At 37.8% G+C, this 21,801-nt stretch overlaps 1 protein-coding gene across 5 annotated transcripts in view; it reads left to right on the top strand.

The window, feature by feature from the left end:
• csnk1g2b (casein kinase 1, gamma 2b) overlaps positions 1 to 21,801 on the top strand; it is a 46,105-nt gene extending 24,304 nt beyond the window's left edge. For 2 of the 5 annotated variants that reach the window (XM_028027521.1, XM_028027522.1), the window contains exons 4-12: positions 4,724 to 4,872; positions 7,028 to 7,262; positions 7,335 to 7,420; positions 10,031 to 10,115; positions 10,199 to 10,347; positions 10,445 to 10,528; positions 14,506 to 14,607; positions 17,329 to 17,435; positions 18,625 to 21,801. In XM_028027521.1, the coding sequence (XP_027883322.1) occupies positions 4,724 to 4,872; positions 7,028 to 7,262; positions 7,335 to 7,420; positions 10,031 to 10,115; positions 10,199 to 10,347; positions 10,445 to 10,528; positions 14,506 to 14,607; positions 17,329 to 17,435; positions 18,625 to 18,679 (1,052 nt within the window). In that variant the 3' untranslated portion in view covers positions 18,680 to 21,801. The remainder of the gene's footprint in view (positions 1 to 4,723; positions 4,873 to 7,027; positions 7,263 to 7,334; positions 7,421 to 10,030; positions 10,116 to 10,198; positions 10,348 to 10,444; positions 10,529 to 14,505; positions 14,608 to 17,328; positions 17,436 to 18,624) is intronic. The other 3 variants (XM_028027523.1, XM_028027525.1, XM_028027524.1) reach the window with 3 other exon arrangements.

Raw genomic sequence — 21,801 nt, 5'->3', positions numbered from 1 at the left:
TCTTAGCTAAAAGCTATTGTATTTATCTATTTATTTATTTATTGAGTTGTCTGGATCTAGTGGTCTTTTATTGGACAGTAATTTGACAGGAAAAAGGCTGGGGAGGAAAGGGGAAGATGTGCAGCGAACAGCATGTGATCAGATGCTGCTCAATCCCAGCGCAATAAGCAATAAATCAGTTACTTGCATGATCAATTAAAATGAGCTCAATAATTTTCATTTGTGTGATTTTTATTTATTTATTTTTTTCTCTAGTCTCTTTCTACCAAAGGCTGGATGATTAAAAGCTTCAGTATGGTTCATTGGTCTCATCTTGCCTCTTTTTATTAGTCGTTTCGGTTGTTTTTGTCTATTTGTTTTGGTTATTTCAGTTCCAGTGTTAATTGTACTTTATAAATCAATGTTTCCTGACCTTTGAGAGGTTGTACTTGCATCATTATTACCTAAAAATTGGCTCAAAACAACAATATTATTTGTTTATTGCAATACCTTGTGTGACAATTTATCGAGCATCAAAATTCATGGTGACGGGCTTAATGTCATCAGTTAATGTACAGGTGACACATCAATAATTCTTTCTATGTTTTTATGCATGCTGTTTAGTTTCAGGATTCGGCTTAATTAGATGATGCAGAACAGTTTTCATATTGTAGTGAGTAGGAAAACGAACAGCAGCAGTATCTAAATATGAGTGTGAATGAAGAAAATTAAAGAATATTGTCTCGTAATGCAACAAGTGAATTTATGTAGATAAAGTGCATGAGGGAATATGAACTAAACCTGCAAATTAATAGTTTCAATTAAATCTATTTGTGTCTCTATCAGCAAAATCTTTGCTGTAACTCTGTGGTTTGGAGTTTAGATTGATGTGAATGTGTTTTATTTAAAGTAAAGTTGTTTCGGCCATTTTTAATTTGTGAAAACACTCTGAAACTCTGAAAGAAAACCTGCAAAAAACAAAGCAGAATTAATTAATAGATAACCAATATTTAAATTTATGTAAATAGCTAGAAAACAAGGCATAGATTGAAAAGTGCAGGTGAAAGCACATGCTTTTCATTCCTTCACTTTTTATACATATTTTAAAACAAAATCTCCAATGAGATGTGGAGTCTGTAGACAAACACCTGAAAGGAAAATAATTAGATTTAATTGTAATAATTGTATCTTTTTTGAATAGTTTTCAGTGTCACACCTTTTTGTTTTTTTAGTTGTAGTTGTCTCTAGCATTTCCTGCTCCATTCTCAGTATGTGCCAGCGTAAATGCTGATCAAATTTCAACCTTGTGAGAACATCTTCACAGCATTAGACCTAATGGACATCATCTCTCCTTTTCAGCCTTTTCTTTCTTCCGTCCATAAATCTTCTGTATGCTCTCTCCCTCTCTTCTTCCATTCTCCTCTCCTCCTCTTTCCTCATCGGTTCCCGTCATTGTAGAGCAACATTGTCTTCTGCCACCATGATGCAGTCTTGCCTCTGACCGTCGCCTGAGAAGACCCGCCTGCAGAAACAATGGGCTGGATTGTTTCAAATTGTCAAGACAGCAGGGGTCAGAGTGTCACTGGCGCTGAGAACATTTCCCACAATGCTGAACAAATGTAGTGTACATGATGGTCTGGAACTGAACTATAGGGATTTATACAAACACAGATACGTGTAATTTTACTGTTGATGGTGTTTTTTGGTTTTATTTCTTTGTAGCTTCTATTGGCAACATAAAGATGGATTTGTGAATAACAAACTTGCATTGCGCAGCATTTAGCTGCGGTAAATTCCTGACTGCGAGCGCCAGCGTCAGAAGAAGATTATAGTGCACTCCATGCTCTTCTGCGGTGATGGCTGTGTTTTGAATGCCCTCTAGATTTGGGCCAGGCTTTGATGAGTCAGCCTCCCTGTGATCTCTTGTCACAGTCTCATCTGTCGTGGACATTATAATCAGGAAAATCCTAGAGGCTAGTGTGCAGACAGGTGTGCGACCATGCAAGGATAGATAAGGGAGTGTTTGTGTCATTTTTCATCCATGCATGCAAAGTGGAGCTGCTGTTGTTGAGGAATTCAGAGGTCAATCTGACGCTAAAAAGCTGGAGAGAAACACTGCTCAGCCTGTCGCAGTCATTTATCATTCATCTGGGAAATTGAATGATAAATGGATGTCTCTTTGGATGTTATTTATATTGTTGTACCAGCGCCAATTAAGGTTTTCCTGATCAATATTTTCTTTAGTTCTAACTCACCGATTCTGATTTTGACAAAAATATGTTTGTATTTTGAGTGAAAGAGTTGAACTAAACTTGATAATCAATGGATTTAGTAGCTGATGCCAACAAAAAATAAATGATTAAAACAATTATCCGTAGAAGAGACACGGTGGCGGCTTTGATCCAAAATGGCCGACTTCCTGTTGGGTTTGGACCAGGGCTCCAAGAGACTCTGGACAAGATACAAATGTGTAGATAATGAAAGATATCTACCTGGATTTTTTTTCATTATTCTTATGTAAAAGCAGATGCTGCTGGAAGATGCATTTATAGATTGAAAATTCTTAGTTTTGATGCATTTAATTAGTAGAAAACATAAACCATCTGATGTTTTTTTTTTTTAATTACTTGATTCTGTGGACTAAAGAAAATTGTCTGATTCCGATCTTTGGCTGATGGGTTGGTTCAGCTCTGGTATTGATGTGTTTAACCTCTGCTAATTGCAGCTTATTGTTAAAGGGCAGTGGTTATTGTGGTTATGTATTTTCCAGACATTTTATAGCACAGTCAAGTAACTGTTACCTTCAGTTGTTCTGAAAATGCTGTATATCAAAAAATGACTTAAAAGAAATGTACCTTCACATCACAGTCATATCTGACGCATTGAAATTAGTCTCTGTCTCTTTAAGAAACTCTTTTCGACACATCTCAACCGTTTTTAGTGTTGTAGTTTGTATGATTCGCTCAGCAGTTCCAACAGGTGTTTGCTAATTGTTGCTGCCGCTAGGCTGGAGGCGCTCCTATGAGGCTGTGGACTGAAGCTCCAAGGCAGAGCTTTGGGTAAATAAACGGTGAGCAAGTGTTTAGGCACCCCTAAGTGGTTGCCATGGAGATTGAAGGATTTATCAAACTTGCATGAACATTCTAGGTATGTTTTTGATGAAGGAATAACTTTATAACGTGACATAAAGTTCAAAAAGCTCAAGTTTGCATGATGCCCCTTCGACTAATAACTCTATTTAGGAAGTAAAGTTTATTTATGAAGCACGTTTCAGAGAAACAGAAGTCACAAAGTGCTGTGCAACATAAATCACAGTTAGCTTGACTGGAAGAAGGGTAGAGGACATGCAGTAAAGGAGCCAGGAATCGAACCTGGGGCTGCGAAGTCGAGGTCTGAAGACTCTGTTTATGGTTCACTTCCTCTATCGCTGATCCACCTGGTGCCCCAATCACATTTAAAGCATACAAAATATAAAAAGCACAATAAAATCATGTCATAAAAGCCTAGAAGAACAAAGCGCTTTTTGTTTGGTTTTTAAAAAATGCTGCAGAGTCATCAAAACGAAGCTGTAGCGGCAAACTGTCCCACAGCTTTAGAAATGAAACATGCAGCTCCCAAAGACAATAAAACGAAATTGGAGGAATCTCTTTTGAAATAAATGCTCCTTCGTAATTTATTTGTTTTTAATTAGCACTGTACCTTCCAAGTCTTTGACAACAGAGAAATGTTTATTAGTGTTAAAATGTTTATTGGCCTAACGAGTGGAACCTGGCGGTGTGACAAAGTTTTTTTCCACCATCTGATGGTGGATTGTGTAAAATGTCTGTATTTCTTGCTTTCCTTGCCCACTGTGTCTTTCTTGAGTGCTTGTGAAATAAGACTGTTATTCTTCACAGATTTCTGCACGTTGTTGTTGTTGAAACCAGTAGATGGTGGGAAGTAGTTGTAGATCATGCATAACAGACTACCTTTTTTCTTTTCTTTCCACACCACATATGTTTCCATGTATATCTTACATTCTGTCTCCTCTTGTTCTCTCATAAGAACGCACTATAGAGTTTTGCCACACCTTAGTTTTCAATTAGCTGTACTGTTGTTTGGTCCGTCCACATTCCTCAGAGGTTTTGTACACAACCAGGTGTGGCTTCTGTTGCAGGTGACACCGTGCTTCTTACGTTTCCTGTTGCTTTTGTAGTCACATTTCCCATTATCCTGCTTCTTAGGAAAAGCTACGTCTGCTTTGGACAAACCAGTTGAGGAGTGAGCTGTCGTGTACGTTTTGTAGTTTCAGCTAGTCCAGCCTTTCTTGTCAACACTCTAGCGCGATAAATCACCTTCCTCATACCTAGCTTTGTGTTGCAGTATTGTGTACAACATGGTCATGTTTTGAGAATGGGAAGTTTTTATGCTCTAAATGGAAGTGGCAGTGAGTTGACATTTGCTGCAGTTTCGGTTTGTCTGGTTCAGCATAGAAAGTTGAAAAATGTTACTGATCAAAGGTCAACTCACTTCAGTAATTTACTTGTTATTTACACACCAGTTTTGCTGTTAAAAAAATGGCGAGTTTTGTATTGTTCATAGCTGATACTATAATTTTATTTTTCTGTAAACTAACCCCACACCTCAAACACAGACTGATTTGTTGTTATCTTTTACAGGTAATTAAAAAAAAATTAATTTCTTATATCCAGTCTGCTTCATATCTTGAAAATGATCTGACAAAAACCTGTTTGTGTCTCCACAGAGGGAATTCCTCAGGTGTACTACTTTGGCCCATGCGGGAAATACAACGCCATGGTTCTGGAGCTGCTCGGGCCCAGTTTAGAGGATTTGTTTGACCTGTGCGACCGCACCTTCTCCCTCAAGACCGTCCTCATGATAGCCATACAGCTGGTAAGACCTGAGCGAGAACAGTCCTGTAGACTGGGTTTGATTAGGGACTGAAATCGCAACATTTGTTACATTTTCAGCTGGTGCGGTTCACTTTCACCCTGCTATACGTCAAACAAACCAAACCAATTGAAAAACCTGTTCCCCCACTTGCCTGTTTGCGCGCTTCACCAAGAACAACTGAAGAAACGACATCAAAATCTCTGAAGAAACGTTGAGCGCAACTTTCTTCTTAACAAAATGTAAAGAAGTAGAGTGGTATCATATTTTAGGGGTTGTAGGATTTCTCTTTTGTTTTTGGAAAAAGACCATGAGCCATTTCTCCCGCTAGTGCTAGACTTGCCTGTTGATTTTGGATATATTTACCCAGAATGCCCTGCGCTGTAGTTCACTTCCTGCTTTTTGAGCGATCTCTGGTTCTCTTGGCATCCCACATGCATTCAAAAAGCGCCAGAGTTCATTTAAACCGAACTCATATTGAGGTTTTTAGGCGGACCAAAGTTCGCTTTTTGTGGTCCAATTTTTTTCAGAGTTCGATTACGTGTTCACACCTCCCCAAACAAAATGGATCTTCTTCTAGACAAACGAAATAGTTTGATAAAAGTGGACTAAACGTGACTGTAAGTTGATTTTGTGAATATATTGTAAGAAATTTTCAGAAAGTCTCCCTATGAATAAAGCCAAGTCTGTTTATTCTTTATCTCTCTGTGCTTTCTACCACATCACCGTTGCATGAATTGCTCAGGCCTGTTTTACTCCATTACGTTTCATCGTGGTTGCAGGTTTACAGCTGCACAATGTTGCACAATATCACTGTACGCAATAAGCATATTGTGAAGACCCTACTGGACTGCAATAAATGTTACATATTTATTTAAGTGCCAAAAATGTAGGTTTTTGATGTCTGTAACATATTTGTCTTACATGCAGCATAAAAAGGTTTTAGATTGTAAAAAAAAAAGTAGGAAACTACAAATCTGTCTCTTCAATGTCAAAACAGCAATACTAACACACACACACACACGACCCATAATGCAGACGAGCTATTAAAGCAACCTGGTCTTACTTAACACTTTAGCAGAGCCACAGGCTGATCGTCTTCATGCTACGTTGCATCGATGCAGTAAGTCATGCAAATGGAGCCATGACCACATATTCAGTGCAGATACTTCGCCCTGCATGAATATATTTATCAGTATTTGGGAGTATTTTTGTATTAAAAACACTTATTTTAATGATTTTACGCGACATTTACTGTAGATTTTCTAAGAAACTAATCTGTGAGTTTTCATGTGCTGTGTGCCGTATTTATCAAAATTAATTGGAAATAAAGCTTTAAATTATAGTTGAGCTTTACTTTTTAAAACTGAATGAGGGCTTACATTTTCAATCCTATTAAGTTTTTTAAAGAAACATCTGCCTGGAACAAAAAAAGTTACATCTAGTTAATGAATTAAAATAGTTAGGACTGTATTTCTAAAAGTCACATTGTTGTTTCTTTTTTTATTGTTTTGTTCAGGAGATCCTGAAATATTTATGTGCAACAGCACACCTTTTATCTTCTTGAATGTACACAAATAGCTGTGGACTTGTTGTTCCAGTGCATAAACACCACTCATTCATCATTTACCAGACTGCAGTTACCTTAATGGATGTTAAAGTGCAAAAGACAGTATGATGAAATATTTAGTATATTTATTCAGCTGTAACTTGCCAGGACAAGTGCCAAATGCTGAGGACAATATAGATTAAAAGGATAAGTGGATTTCACTTATAAAATTGGACTATGAGTCCAATCCAATAAAGGGGATTCTGATGGTTCGCAGTTTGTTTGAGGTGAAACCTAAAATGCTGTTAAAGTTTGTTCTTACAACTCTCAGGAATGACCCTTTTTTAGTTACATTTTTGGTTTACTCTGTAAAATTTATAGTGCTCATTGAAATGTTGTAAAAACAATATTAGGATATTAATTTGCTTAACATTTAAAAATCTGGTTTTATATTTTTGCTTTGTCGTATTACACCTGCCTTTGTTGCTGTGGGTTGGTTGTGACAACACGATGAACAAAAACCAAACTAGTTAAAACTCCTTAAGGCTGCTTGTTTCGAAACTGGCTGAAATTCAGAGGCTAATTTTCCCCGCCGATTTCCTTGACTAGATAACGCGGATGGAGTACGTGCACACCAAGAGTCTGATCTACAGAGATGTGAAGCCCGAGAACTTCCTCGTCGGGAGGCCCGGTAGCAAGAGGCAGCACACCATCCACATCATCGACTTTGGTCTGGCCAAAGAGTATATAGACCCCGAGACCAAAAAACACATCCCCTACCGGGAGCACAAGAGTCTGACAGGGACAGCACGCTACATGAGCATCAACACACACCTGGGAAAAGGTAAGCCTCCTTAAATGAACTACAGCTTAATTAAAAAAAAAAAAATTTTAATGTGTTTTGTTTTTGTTTTAGAGCAAAGCAGAAGAGATGATTTAGAGGCTCTGGGCCACATGTTTATGTACTTCCTCCGAGGTAGCCTTCCTTGGCAGGGCCTGAAGGTAAAGAATCATGAAATTTTGCCTAAATTATGTAACTGAGTCACTTAGTAGACAGATGCATCATACAGAGTCTATGACTGAATCTAACAATTATTTTAGTTATCTGTTTGGATGATTAATCAATTAATCAGACAAGAAATTAGGCACATTCTGAAGATTTTTTATTTAACCACTTATTACAGAAATTAGAGATAGAGAGAGTTTTTTCTTTTCTAAAAGGTAACAATATATATATAGTATTGGTAAATATTGGTTATCGGCCATAACAGCAGTATCAGTGTTAGATATCAGTATTGCATCCCTAACAGAAATGTATTAAAAATCCAAATAAACAAATAATTCAGTTCCTTTTGTTGAATAAGAAAAACATTTTATTGACTAAAATGCAGTAATTCCTTCAGAGTATGCTTCATCATAATTGGCAAAAAATGGCATCAGAAGGTCAAATGTTTACAATAAACATCGATTGGAAATCCTGATTTAGTTTGAGTTCTCATCCAGGCACCACTGCTAGTTTTAATTCACAATCAGAACATTTTCTACATTGTACATTTTTCAATTACGTGATGTTTTGTAATAAAATAAAATCAAAGTAATATTGAATATTGCACTTTTGTGTTAATTTTAAGATACATTGAGGAAAATTATTTTAATCTTTTACTATATTGTCTTTAATTAAAAAACAAAAACAATTTCTACATTGTTTTATATTTAAATTGCAATGAGGATTTTCTCTAAAACCATGATTCAATATATGTGTATATATATATATATATATGTATAGAGAGAGAGAGACCTTTTAGATTTTCAGCAATTATTTAGATCCCAATAATTCAGGTAAATATTTACTGTGTAAAACAGATGAAAAGGTTTGGTTTTGAATTAACAAATGAACTCAAAACTACCTACATATTGAATTTATAAATTCAATATTTCTCTGTTTAATTTCCCTTTTTTTCATATGAGCAGAAAATCACTACCTGATTTTTGGTAAATTCATTGGAGCTTAAATAAAAAGCTGCTGAAACACTACAGGAATAGTTAAAAAAAACAAATACTGATGCTCTCTAAAGATAGACCCAACAATCTCCTCACTACAGACTTGAATGATAAAACATTTCCTCTAAATGTTTGAATTGAATATTGTTGGCGGAGCTGGTCTGAACCATTGCAATCTTCACAGGTTGATTCTTTTCCCCCCCCCCCCACAGAGTCATGACTCATCTAATTTAGTTTTGTTGCATAATCACACACAAACTTCCCCACTTGATGTATGCTTTAATTGCTACAAGAGCCTCAGGCGTCATGAAGGGCCAGCAACAGAAACGCCTCAGCAGCAGGTTTCTAGCAGGCGGCAGACATGCTTTGCTTTCTGAAGGCATCAGTATCAAAGAATGGCGGAGAAGAAAAGACATGTGAACAGTTGCTGTGTGGGTGGGAGTTCTTGGTGGATGAATGTGAGGGATGTAGTGTGGGGGATGTCGCATGGCTCAGGCCAGAACAATTCTCTGCTGTTTAAAGATTCAGACGTGATGGAAATGAAGCGACTCGATTCCTGACGCTGAGAGTTCCTACAGCCGGGAATGTCCGAGGTTTACAGGGCCGAGTAACGGGAACGATACAGATTTATACTTAAATACATCCGCCAACCAGCTATCTGCTCACCCATCCATCCATCCATCCATCCGTCTATCTGTTCATCCATCCATCTGTTCATCCATGTGTTTATCCTTACATTTAATATTCCTTCCATCCATCCATTCATTTATCCAACCGTTTGTTCGAACATCTGTTTATCCTTACATTTAATTTTCCGTCCGTCCGTCCATCCAACCAACCATCAGTCTGCTTTTTTATCCATCCATCATCCATCCATCCAGCCATATGCTTGTCCGTCCGTCTGTTTAGTCATCTATCAATCTGCTTGTTCATCACCATTCGTGCGTCCGTCTCTCCTTTCATCCATACATGATGAAAGGAGTTACATCTGTTTGTTTATCCGTCTGTCTGTCCGTCCATCCGTCTGACAAACCCTCTGACTATTTTTTCCATCCATCCACTCACATTTTGGCTTTATGCTTTATTTGTCCATTTATTCTTTTGTTCATCCTTTTTCTATCCATCCTCCTTTCGTTCTTCCTTGCATCCACCTGTTAATCCATCTTTCATAATTCAGCCCATTTTTTTTCCATCCTCTCCATCCCTCCCTTCAGTTCACAGTTTACAGGTTTTGGAGGCTCTATGTTAAAATTGAATATAAAATTTTCCCTCAAGCATAAAGTATTAAATAATAAATTAAATGTTGGAGAAGTATTTAATTATAGCGTTGTGTATTTTGAAATCACCACTGCTGGAAGCGAAACTGTTTTAGTGACGTATTAAGAAATCGTTTCTAAATCTAAAGTGCCGTGTCAGATTTATGCAAACGAGGCTTAAGTGCTATAAATATCACTGGGAAAACCAGAGGAGTTTTCATCAGCCATGAAGCCGAGAACCCAGGATTAAGCAAATTTGATCATTGTATCTGTTTATTTTTAAACCACACAGCTTCTTCATATGTTTAAGTTTTTATGATTTAAATAATGAAATTAAAACTTCTCTTCACTCAAGGCTGACACTTTGAAGGAGCGATACCAGAAGATCGGAGACACCAAACGAGCAACCCCGATCGAAGTGCTTTGTGAGAGCTTCCCTGGTCAGTCGGAGCACCCTGCATCTCACTCACCACTTCCTGTTCTGCTGCGTTCTCATTGGCTGCTGCTTTGTGTTTTGTAACAGAAGAGATGGCCACCTACCTGCGCTACGTGAGGAGGCTGGACTTCTTTGAGAAGCCAGATTACGATTACCTACGGAAGCTCTTCACCGATCTGTTCGACAGGAACAGCTACGTCTTCGACTACGAGTACGACTGGGTCGGCAAATCTCTTGTGAGTGCCTCATCTCCCCGCTTTCTGTCCCTCTGCCATCAGAGCAGAAGAAACAGCCTGGATTTGATCCCTGATGTGCCTGTTCTGTTCCCTGCAGCCCACACCGATCGGCCCTATCCCCAGTGACACACCGCTGCCCCCCAGCAGCAGAGACAAAGCACAACAGCAGACCAAAAACCAGGTGAGACCCTCAGCTTCCAGCTCCTCATCCAGGCCACCTACTTGAATGGTCCTAATTCCACGCTGGATCACTTCTGTAGTGCGATTAAACAAGCAGCTTCCTGGAGAACAAGGCTGGGTTTGATTTGTTTTCAGAGTTCTTATCAGACAGGAAGAAATGAGATAACTAAATGCTGAAATGGAAAAAATGTAGATATGCCCAGTCATGAGGGAAAGAAAGCATCATTTATGGCTTCCCATGCGGTGCCTTGCAGAAGTATTTATACCTCCTGAACCTTTCCATGATTTGTCAGGTCACAGCCTCAGCATTATGTGGTAAAGCTGCATGGATCCACTAATTACAGCTTTTTGGGTGTCGTTTCTCACGTCGCTCATCTAAAGATCTAAATTTGGGCTCATCCAAAAAGGATTGAAGGTGTCGGTGAACAGCGATTTCCAGCACAGATTCAACAGTTTCTCAGTTGGATGAAGTCCTAGACTTTGACTAAGCAACTCAAATATGTGAATATGAAGGTTCCTGCTCCTTTAGTGTTTCAGAACACCTGAGTCAAATGAAGCTTCAGCTGCAGATTATTTTAGCAATGGAGTATTCCATAGATTATTCTGACAATTAACTGATTGTTTTGATGATTAATTGATTGTTCTGATGATTAATCGGTTATTCTGACGATTTATTTGACGATTATTCAATTAATCAGTTGAAAAAAAATGGCACATTATGCATATTTCTCATTTAACCACTTAAGCTTTTTATGCCATAATAAAAATACATAACAAATGAAAATACACATAAGATTAATATTTTATTGCCTAAAATGCAGTGACAGCATTCCTTTAGCATCTGTGGTTACAATTGATCATTTGTAGCAAAGGATGCATCTACAGCTAAAAAAACACATCAATGTAAAAAACTGAACCCTCAGTATTACTGAGGTGTAGGACTAATCTGATTATTTTTTTTGATTAACTGATTAATAATTGGATTTCTAAATGTGTTTAAAATTTTATCTTTTTTTTTTTTTTTACGTAATTTGAATCAGGTGAAACTAAAACTGCCACTTGAGGAGGTCGGGATAAAACAAATTTACAGATCAAGAAGTTTTTTCTTTTTCATCTTAAATGCAAAATTTTATATTCTTTTTACAATATTGGTTTAATTATTGATCTGAGGTTGTTTTTTCAGCAAAAGACTTATTTTTTGAGCCAATCGATTAACAATCGATTGTTAAATTAGTCGATGACTATTTAATTATTTGATTAGTCACAATTAATCTTTTTAATTGTTTGAGCCCTAGAATCAAATAATTAGATCATGTGCAGGACTGTGGAGAACCTGACTGCATGCAGGTGAGCTCATTTAGCCTTAGGATTCGGGTTTCAGGGTTCATCTGAAAGTTGCAGGACTTCTCTGCCCTCCAGGCCTGGATGTGACACCCTGGATTAAACCATTCCTTTTGTAACTCCAGCTGCATCTTTAGGGTTTATATTCTGCTAGAGCGGTGAAGCTTCACCCCAGATTAAAGTCTTTTTCTGCCTCCAAGCTAAAAGGTAAAAATTTTTATATTTGGTCTTGGAGAATCTCCCAAGACGTTCAAGTTGCTTTTTTCATCAGTGGCTTTTTTTCTTGGCAATTTTTCCATAGAGGCCAGGTTTGTAGAGTCCTGGACAGATTATTGTCCAGCAGAGCTGTGGATCTCTGTAGCTCCTCCAGAGTCACCATGAGCCTGTTGGTTTCTTCTCTTAGTGATTCTCTCTGTCTGCCCTGCCAACTTAGCTAGACAGCCGTACTTACACTATGGGTGTCCAAACTTTTTGTAATGTGGGCCAAAACTCAGTTTGAAAGTAAAATTTAGATTTTGTTTTTTTCTTTTTTCAAGAATGTTTTCTTTTTATCTGTACTAATGAAATGAATTAACTCAGATTTCCGTACAAAAGGGAGCTGTAGGTTATTGCAGATATAAAACATAAAATCTAGCAACTTTGTCTTTTTTAAAAGAGACACAAGAAACTGCCAAGTATGATTCCAATCTGTTTATTTCTAATATGTTTGAATTTTTTGTCTTTATTTAAAGCACCACCAATTGCATTGTTTAACTCAATTTACCACCAAAATTTTCATCATTGTCCTATTTATTATCAACTTGAAGTAAAAACACAAAAAAGTCATGGTTGATAAAAGGGTGCTTTCATTTTAAAAAAACTCAACTTCATCTATCTTTTTTTGTCTGCATTAATCGCCAACCTCTAGTTGGAAAATCGAATTTGTGACATTTTTCTAGGGCCACACAAAATCACATTGAAGGCCACAGATATGGGTTAGGGTTAGGGGTCAAAGTCGTCTCTACTTTCTGAGGCGGCTGAGGTCATTCAATATCTCCCGGACTTTGTTCAGGATGTTTTATGACTCTGTGGTTGCCAGTGCCATCCTGTATGCTGTGGTGACCTCGGGCAGCAGGCTGAAGGTGGAGGACACCAACAGACTGAACAAACTGATCCGGAAGGCCAGTAACGTTGTTGGAGTGGAGCTGGACTCTGACAGTGTTGTCAGAAAGAAGGATCTTGTCCAAGGTGCAGGCCATCTTGGACAACGAGTCCCATCCACTCCATGACGTACTGGCCGGATACAGGACCACCTTCAGCCAGAGACTCATTTTGCCAAAGTGCACCACAGAGTGCCACAGAAAGTCATTTCTGCCTGTTCCCATCAGGCTATACAATGTCCAAGTCTGTGCTAATTGATAAATTATTTCCTGTGCTCATTTATAGGTTATTTATTGATTAATATATTGCTTGTTATTTATTTATTTGTTCATATCTAGTCATTTTGAACTATTCACTCTTAGGTGTATATATATTTGACAAACTTTGTATTTTTCACCTAAGATGGAGTAGCTTTAAACAAATAAGCAATTTTCCCTTGGGGATCAATAAAGTATATTTTATTCTATTCTAAATAGCCCACGTGCCACACTTTGGACACCCCTTCCTTACAAACCAAGCATAGTTTTCTTTCCACTTCCTTTCTGCTGGTCCATCAGATAAAGTTTGTGGTTGTAATGGAATAAAATGTGGAAAAGTTCAGGGTGTGAATACTTTTTTCAGGCCTCCTTCCTCTCTAAGCAGCAGTAATTATTGCATGCATGAGTTGAAAATGCAAACTGCATTGTTCATACCAGTGATGACTAATTACATGCTTAGTGTGTGACAGCGTTTTTAAGTTAACATGCAATCTGAGCCTCTTATTTTTAATGCGTAGGCGAGGAATCATTTGTGAGATTTATTATGCACAAAACATCCATAAATGATGGCTGATTGTCATAAATAATGGTGCAGATAAGGTTGCTGTGCTTGTTGAGTCATCGTTTACCGCGGCGCTCTTGAGGAGTTCATTTCATTTTATGACTGACTTATTACAGTGGACTCTAGCTTCTCCCTCCCTTTTTATATTTTTTTTACTGCAGTTGGTTTAATGTGATTGGCTTGGAAACAACGTGCCATCTTTTAACGCTGGCAAAGCGCCTCCTTCTGCATTGTGCACGTTGGCCATGACTCGGAAGATGTTACGTCTCTGTAGTAAATAGTTGTGATTAAATATTAAAATAAGTTTTCAGCTGCAGCAAAACTAGTCCTGCAATGAAATCACCTGAGAAGATTGATTGCTGTCTTTTTTAAAAATGGAAAATCAAGTTTGAGGCTGTTCTTTTTACCTCTGCATGAGTTTATTTGTATGCTTCAAATAAATTTTTGCTTCCCTTTACTCCTCTATTAACATAGTTTGTCTTAATAAGCCTGCTTCTGCTTGGGAGATGTCGTCTTTAATTTTACTTTTCTTTTTTTGTTGTTTTTTTTTCCATTTACTCCCCTTTCCTCCGTGTTACTCCCCCCACACCTGATCCCTCACATGGCCTCCTCCTCACCTTTGACCCCTCCCTTTATTCTCACCACTTCCTGTCTCAACCCTTTCTGCTTTGTATCAAGTCACCTGAGCCCAAAGGAAGTGAGTCTCAGCCCACCCCCGTGACCAATAAGGAGACTCTGGGGTCGCACCTCACAGCTGAGCGGCTGGGGGGCTCTGTTCAGGTACCGCTGCTGCTGCTCTGATGGCTAATGCATGAATGCATGTAATTTTGTGACAAACTTTCCCCCCCGCTTCCCACTGAACCCACATCGCCTGCCTGCCCGCCCGCCTGCCTGCCTGCCGGTAGACGCGCTCTTTGTTGCTCGTGTTTTTCAATCGGACTCTTTGAACATCGGTGTGCTCTGCATGTTGCTGAATAAAAGCTCCCCTGCTTCTAGGCGGCTTGCAGCAAAAAGCCATGCAAAGAGGACGTCCGGTTCACTTTGCTGTCCCAACCTCATGATACGCAGGCGCATCTTGTTAAACCAGAATGTCACCTAAAGAATTATTTTATTGTCATTGTGGATGAAGGAGGCACAACAAAATTTAAAATATAGCAACTCTCAAAGACAAGTCAAATAATTGAATAAAATAATAATAAATAAGTATATCTCAATAAATCAAAAAATATATTAGGAACACAGAATAACTGGGATATTAAGGAAAAATAAATGAATAAATGATGATCAGATTTTTAATGGATTAGCTGTGTTCAGGGTAGCAACAGCAACAGTTTGTGCTTGACTTTATTGACCTAAAACTAATATTAAAGTAACTCGTATCGATAGCATTAATATATCCTCCCAGAAAATAATCAATTATCGTATCTTTTATTATCTATTGTGATAAGAATTTGGATTTATCTTCACAATAAATTCCAAGTAATGATGTTTAGTCTTTCCTTCATCTCACCTTTGAGATCCGGATCTCATTTCCAAAAGCGCCCTGAGCAGAAATCTGCAACACACAACAACCTGGTTACACAAAAGTAAAACACAAAAGAAAACATATGCACAAGTTTAAAACTAAATACAAAACAATATAAAAGCAATGACACTGATTAATAGAATCAGGTTGCATGTTTTAAGAATCACTCGAAAAAAATCAAACGAAATAATACATCTTCAGACTGGAGCAAAAACCTTTCATATTGTTATTTTCTTCATTATTTTTTCAATAAAAATATCACAAAATTTGAATATGTGTGCAGTGTAGTGATACAAATCACACGTCTTTATGTGAATAGTGTCCTAAAGAAGCATATTACAAATGAAGTCAAGTCAAAGTTTATTTATTTAGCACAGTTAAAACAACCTCAGCTGGCCAGGTGATGTTCACAACATCACAGATAAACAATACAACAGAAAATAAAACAAAATTTAGTGAAAATAATAAAACAATTATGAAATTGGAAGGAAAAGCCAAAAACTAATATAAATAAAAACCAAAACAATACTGCAGCAATTTTCTTTCCTAAAGAAATAGGGAGAATAGATGTGTTTTTAGTCTGGACTTAGGATTTGTGTTTGCACATCTATGATTGCTGTGCCTTGCAGTCACATCTTAAAAATGAGTAATAAATAGCTCTTATCACTTTTACTGTTATCATAACAGAACAGAACCACAAACTGTCATGACAAAACTTAAAGTCCAAATCGCCAACCTCTGTCGACACCTGCTAAAAAGTAATTGTTAGCTAGCCATTTGGAGGTGTTGCATCCAAGCATTTTAATGGAAAGCTTAGTGGAAGGAAAAAGTGTTGTGGATAACATCACACAAGCAACAGAGATAACACAGAGGGTTCTGGTTCTCAGTGCACACTACTAATTACATGCGAGCAAAGTCAGAGCTATGCATTCAGAAATACTTTGATCCCAAAAGAAATATGCATCCATAATTACATGTAAGCATATTTTAGTGTTTCTCTTCAAGAGGAATGTACCTGCTGGTGCTAATAAAGTTTAATTACCTTCCCTTAGAAGTACTGAGCATATGTACTGTACAGTAGGGTGACATTTCTGAATAAAAATATATTTATTTAGTTAAGAAAGCAACTGTACTCTTCAATAGTTAAGTTTTAGCTGAATTTTCATCAGCTCTCATCAAAATCATTACATACACTGGAATAAATGCACGAAAATGTTAAAACTCTGTGTAATGAGTTTCACTTTTTGAATTCAGTTACTGAGATAAATTCATGATATTCTAATTTATTGAGATGCACCTGATGAAATTAACTTCATGATTAAAAAACATCTCAAAACTGAAACTCATTAAGCAGATGATTAATTTCATTTTGTGTAATTTTCTCTTATAAGTGACAAAAAAGAACAACTGTCTGAAACATTGAAGTACTTTTGCTGTCCAAACATGGACATTAATCCATAATTTAGTCCCATTGTGTCTTTCCCAGAAGTCTCAAGTCTCCACTATTGAAGTGGGACAAATACGCCACCTAGTGTTGCTTAGTAGAGCTGCAGGTTTTATCAGTGTTTGTCTTCACATGCAGAGCCAAACAGGTAGATCTTGTTCTTCCTCTCTTGCATTCCAGCTCGGTTTCTAATGCAGATCAGGTGACGACTGTGACACCTGCACCATTCTGATTGGTTTAAATGAAGCCGTCATTCGTGGAAACCACTAATCTGTTGAACACAAAAGGAAAGAGGAATTAGCTACTTTTTACTGTACAGTTTCTCTTTGGAGAGGATGAACAGGAAGAATATGAACCAGCTTTAATTTTTAGTTTGTGATGTCGCTTTAGCGCTTCAGTCCAGATTAGACGGTCCTTATCTGACCGCGTCCATGTCTCCAGCTGCATAACGTGATTTAAAGATGATCCCTTTCTTCCAGTCGTCTGTGTTTGAGAAGTCTGATATCACTTTTTATTTCTTGAAATCCTGCAGGTGATGAGCTCAACGAATGGCGAGCTGAACACGGACGACCCGACAGCCGGACACTCCAACGCTCCCATCACTGCTCCCACTGAGGTTGACGTGGTTGACGAAACCAAGTATGACAAAAAAAATTTTTTTATTATTACCAATACTTCTGATCCTCTCTCCATTAGATCATAGGTTGTAGCCCTTAGTCAGTTGTGTCAAACTCATCTTCATTTTGGACCAGAAAAAAAAAGATAAAACCAATTAAACTGTTGAAATATCGATAGATGGCTCCTCCTCCAGGAGTTTGAGTGTTTTAGTGGTTTTTGCTTTTAAAATTACATATTGGTGCCAATTCAGAAATGTTTGTTGGGAATTTTTACAGTATTTGCGCTAATGTATGATGCTAAATATGACTTTCTATTACTCACTGTATCAATTGCAGAATATAACTTGACATCATAAGACTGAGGCAGCAGTCACGTAAACTCAATGTTTTTGACCAATTTCGAGAAAATTTGCAGTAAAAATCAGAAAAGAATGTTGAGATTTGTTGATTTTGTGTGAATTTTGCAGATTTGTGAAAAACCGGAGGGACTTATTGATGTAATTTGGAGTCTAGAGGGCCACATATAAAGCTACGGTGGGCCAGATTTGGCCCGTGGGCCTTGAGTTTGACACATGCTCTAAGTGAATTTCTATATTATTTTTGCTTGACACGTCTATGTTGTCATAGCAACAGTCTGACAACAGCTCCACAAATGTAACGGGATTTGACGCTAGAAAACATGTAAATATTTCCTTCACAAAGAACAGAACACTCAGTTCGTTACAGTTTTATGATTTCAGGCTTGATGTTTTATTTTGCGATCACTGGTAATTGATCATCTGAACATCAGCGGTGGTTTATTAGCTATTTTATTTTCCTGCAGCACATCTACTTGTTAAGGTTGTCAGTCAAGCTCTCCCTCACTATTTTTTTCATGATCTGCAAAATGTGATCCCATCGGACATTGTTTTCTAGTTCTTGTTTACATTTAGTATTAAAGAACTTTGTCCCTTTTCTCTCATATATCACTTATACATGTAAGATTTTACGTGTTATGTTGACAACTTTACAGCTAGAACCATGGTAGTCAATAACTGTGAGCAACTTGTCTGTAGAGAACCTGGTTGCCGACATGTTAGTGTGTTAGAATTTGAATTGGAGATGATCAAATGCAGTCCAGACTCATTTAAAGCTGTGAAATGGCCCTTTAGCTAATACAGGATGCTAACTGCAGACATCCTGTTTGTCTAATTGTAACCGTTTCCCTGCAGGTGCTGTTGTTTCTTCAAAAGGAGAAAGAGGAAAGCTCTCCAGAGGCACAAGTGAAGGAAGAGAATGGAGGCAACTTGAAACATTGTGGTCACTGTCAAGTTTTAAATGGAAGCAACTACACAAAAAGGCCCCGCCCCCTTCGTTCCTTCTCATCCTCCCCTCCTGGCCGCCACCATGTACCTACTTCCTTCGCGCTCCCTCTCTCTCTCACTCTCTCCCTCTCTCTCCGTTCTCGGCGCTCCCCACGGCTCCCGCCGAGTTGAAGGAATGTCTCAGTCCTACTGACTCCACAAGAGACTTTTGATTCTTTTACAGACTAATTCTAAGCGTACCTGCATTACAACTGGGAGCTCGAGGAGAAGCGTATAAAAGCTGTAACAATGAAACTCGAATACAGTGGCGTGAATTTAAAAAAGAAAAAAAAAAGATGCTGTTTGAAGCAGTTGTTGTATTCTAGATTCCATGCAGAACGTTTGGATCAGCTGTCGATCAGGGGAAACTATTCAGGTGGTTCAAGTGAAAGAAATCTGCTCCGTAGGAATTAAATTTTCTTTTTTTTTTATCCTTTTTTTTCTCGGTGTGTATTTTGGGATCAAGGTGAAAGGTGAACTATGCTGATGTTCAATCTGAGAGACACAGGAAACATTTCATCTTTAAAACTGAATCTGATTTTTATGTATTTTTCTTTTTTTCTTTTGTTGTTTTGTAAGTTAATCCTCAGTTTTCAGACTCGACCCCTGCATTCAACGCTTCTTTTCGTGTCGTAGTTTTCTGGAGTACAGTTCTTTCCTCTCGTCCTTCATCGCGGTCTTTGTAGCACAGTCACTGGCCTCAGGTACTGTGGAAGAAAGAGCAAAAGCAGATACTAAGCTCTCATTTTTATTGCACTTTTGGGAAAGAAAACAATTACAGCGGAAAAACTTCAGGCTTTAAATTAAAAGTCAAGACTGATCTAGGATGATTATCTCTACGCTTAGAAAGGAAAGGAAGATGTTTTGATTTCTTGTTTTGTTTGTTTTACATCCAAATAATTTACCAGAAAATTGTAGTTTGTGCCTTTTTAAGTAAAATGTTTAAAGCTCAAGTGAGTGTCCCACAGTGAAATTTTATCTAATCTGACCCAAATGCTCGGTGGATTAATGTCCGTGCTCGTGTGTTTGGGAGGGAGCACACTGGCGACCGCTAATCCGGAAGTTCTTGTAAGCAAATCTGTGAAATGAGCGCGTGCATCCCTGCAGCCCGCTTCAGAGAGGTTTACGGCGGCAGAACGGCCAAACATGGCCGATGTTGTGAAATTTCATCTGGATAAGTAGGAAAGAGACAAGAAGCTCGGTGAGGTTCATTTAAAGTCTCTCTGGAATCCCGTTTCTGATCAAACGGATCAGTAAAACTCATGTTGTGGTTTCATGTACCTCATGTTACGTCTTCTTGTTTTCCTCCAACATGTCTGACAAACTTTGAATCCCGTCACCTCCACCGCATAGCCAGCTTTTGTTTGTCGTAAGAAGCATTTGAGTTAAGATTTTTGTTTTCATGTGTAAATTTTAATGAAAAAGGAAAAATCTGAGCCCGTTTATGTTTGAGACCATGGACTGATTACTAGTTTTGCACCAATCATTGATTTCTACTGTTCTGCGAGGTTTGACCTGCCGATTTCAACTTTGACTGCTTTCCCATGTTGTTTTTTCTTTCTCCTGAGGATTACTGAATTTAATAGAAAATTTAATATTTACAAGGTTCTTCCTGTTATATGCATCAAAGCATACATTTCTAACCATAATTTGATTTGTATTTATTAGGGATTCAATTCAGAAAAAGGTTACGTACTGTCGGTGGTAATAGATTGATAATGCATCACCAGAAACGATTCAGATTATTTTCAGCATTTGTAATGCTAATCAAGAGAAAATTGGCCAATTTCTAAACGATAGTTTGTGGCACACCAGGAATTCACATGATGCATAAATGTCCCAAATTATAAAAATAAAATGGTACATAATTATCAGAACCAAATTTATGCCACAAAACATTTATTTTCTGTTCTAATAATCAGTCCGATTAATTTATTTTTTTCCCTGTAATCCGTCCGTAGCTACCCTTCCAGAACATGTTGACCAGTATGTTATAGCATATAAACTCATTTTAAAAACCAACTAAACTGAACTTTGAGAACAATTTTATACCTGCAGGATTCACAAACACCGTTTTGATCAAGATTATTTCAAACCTCGTCTGGTTTTCACACAACGTTGGCACCTTTTTTTTTTTAAATTAATTTTACGTTCACATATGAATCCAGCTGTTTAAGAGAGCAGATCATTTGTTCCTCTAAGCAGGTTTTAGAGGATTGATGAACAGAAGTGAGAAAGCAGCTGTGTAACCCCACAAAGTTCTTGGATGCCTGTCATAGCCATGACTTAATTTAGACATGCAGTATAAGGAAACTGCAAAGTTGTACGTTTGCTGCTGTATATTAATCCAAGCGCATATCCAAATGTTCAGGTTATGGCAAGCCAATAGGGCCAAATGTTTTTTAGACGTGTCTGGTTAAGAAATTATGTTAAAATCACCTTGGGTTGATGAAAACTCTTCCAGATTTTATGCCTATAAGTGGGTTTTCAAGGCCACCTGAGCAGCAGAAAGAAAGGGGAAAACCTTTACCCAGTTAATGAATGTTGCGCCATTTGTCATTCTTAAACAAGCCTTTAATATTGAAAAGCTGGACCTCCACCCACCGCCATTCAGGAGCCATTCAAAACGCATTTTTGATGGGGATCTGGTGACTACCCAACATGATTTTATGCAATTTGTTTGGGAAACGGGTTGAATAAAAAAAACTTCACTGATTTTTGTCGCTAATGGCTTGCCATATAGGATGACTCTACACCGTTACATGTGGACCCGTTAACAGCAGGGAGCACTTGTGGCTCATCAAAGTATTCCACTGAAAACTAGATTGGTTCTTGTGACCAGTAGGGAGCTCCAGCTTGTTATAATCCATCATTCTGCGTTTATTATGTGATTTCTAATTGGGGAGAGAGTTTCTGGAGATGCTCAGACCAGTGTTGAACTGTGCTTCTGCTCTACGTCTCTTGGTGTAACTATTTGCAACATGTATTTGTAAATATGACAACGACAGATCTCTAATTGTGAATAAAGGAAGTTTTATCACAGGA

This window comes from Xiphophorus couchianus, chromosome 9, assembly GCF_001444195.1.
Source record: "Xiphophorus couchianus chromosome 9, X_couchianus-1.0, whole genome shotgun sequence".
Taxonomy (NCBI): Eukaryota; Metazoa; Chordata; class Actinopteri; order Cyprinodontiformes; family Poeciliidae; genus Xiphophorus; species Xiphophorus couchianus.
Note: the sequence above shows the minus strand (reverse complement) of the source record. Positions and strands in the feature narration are given on the sequence as shown.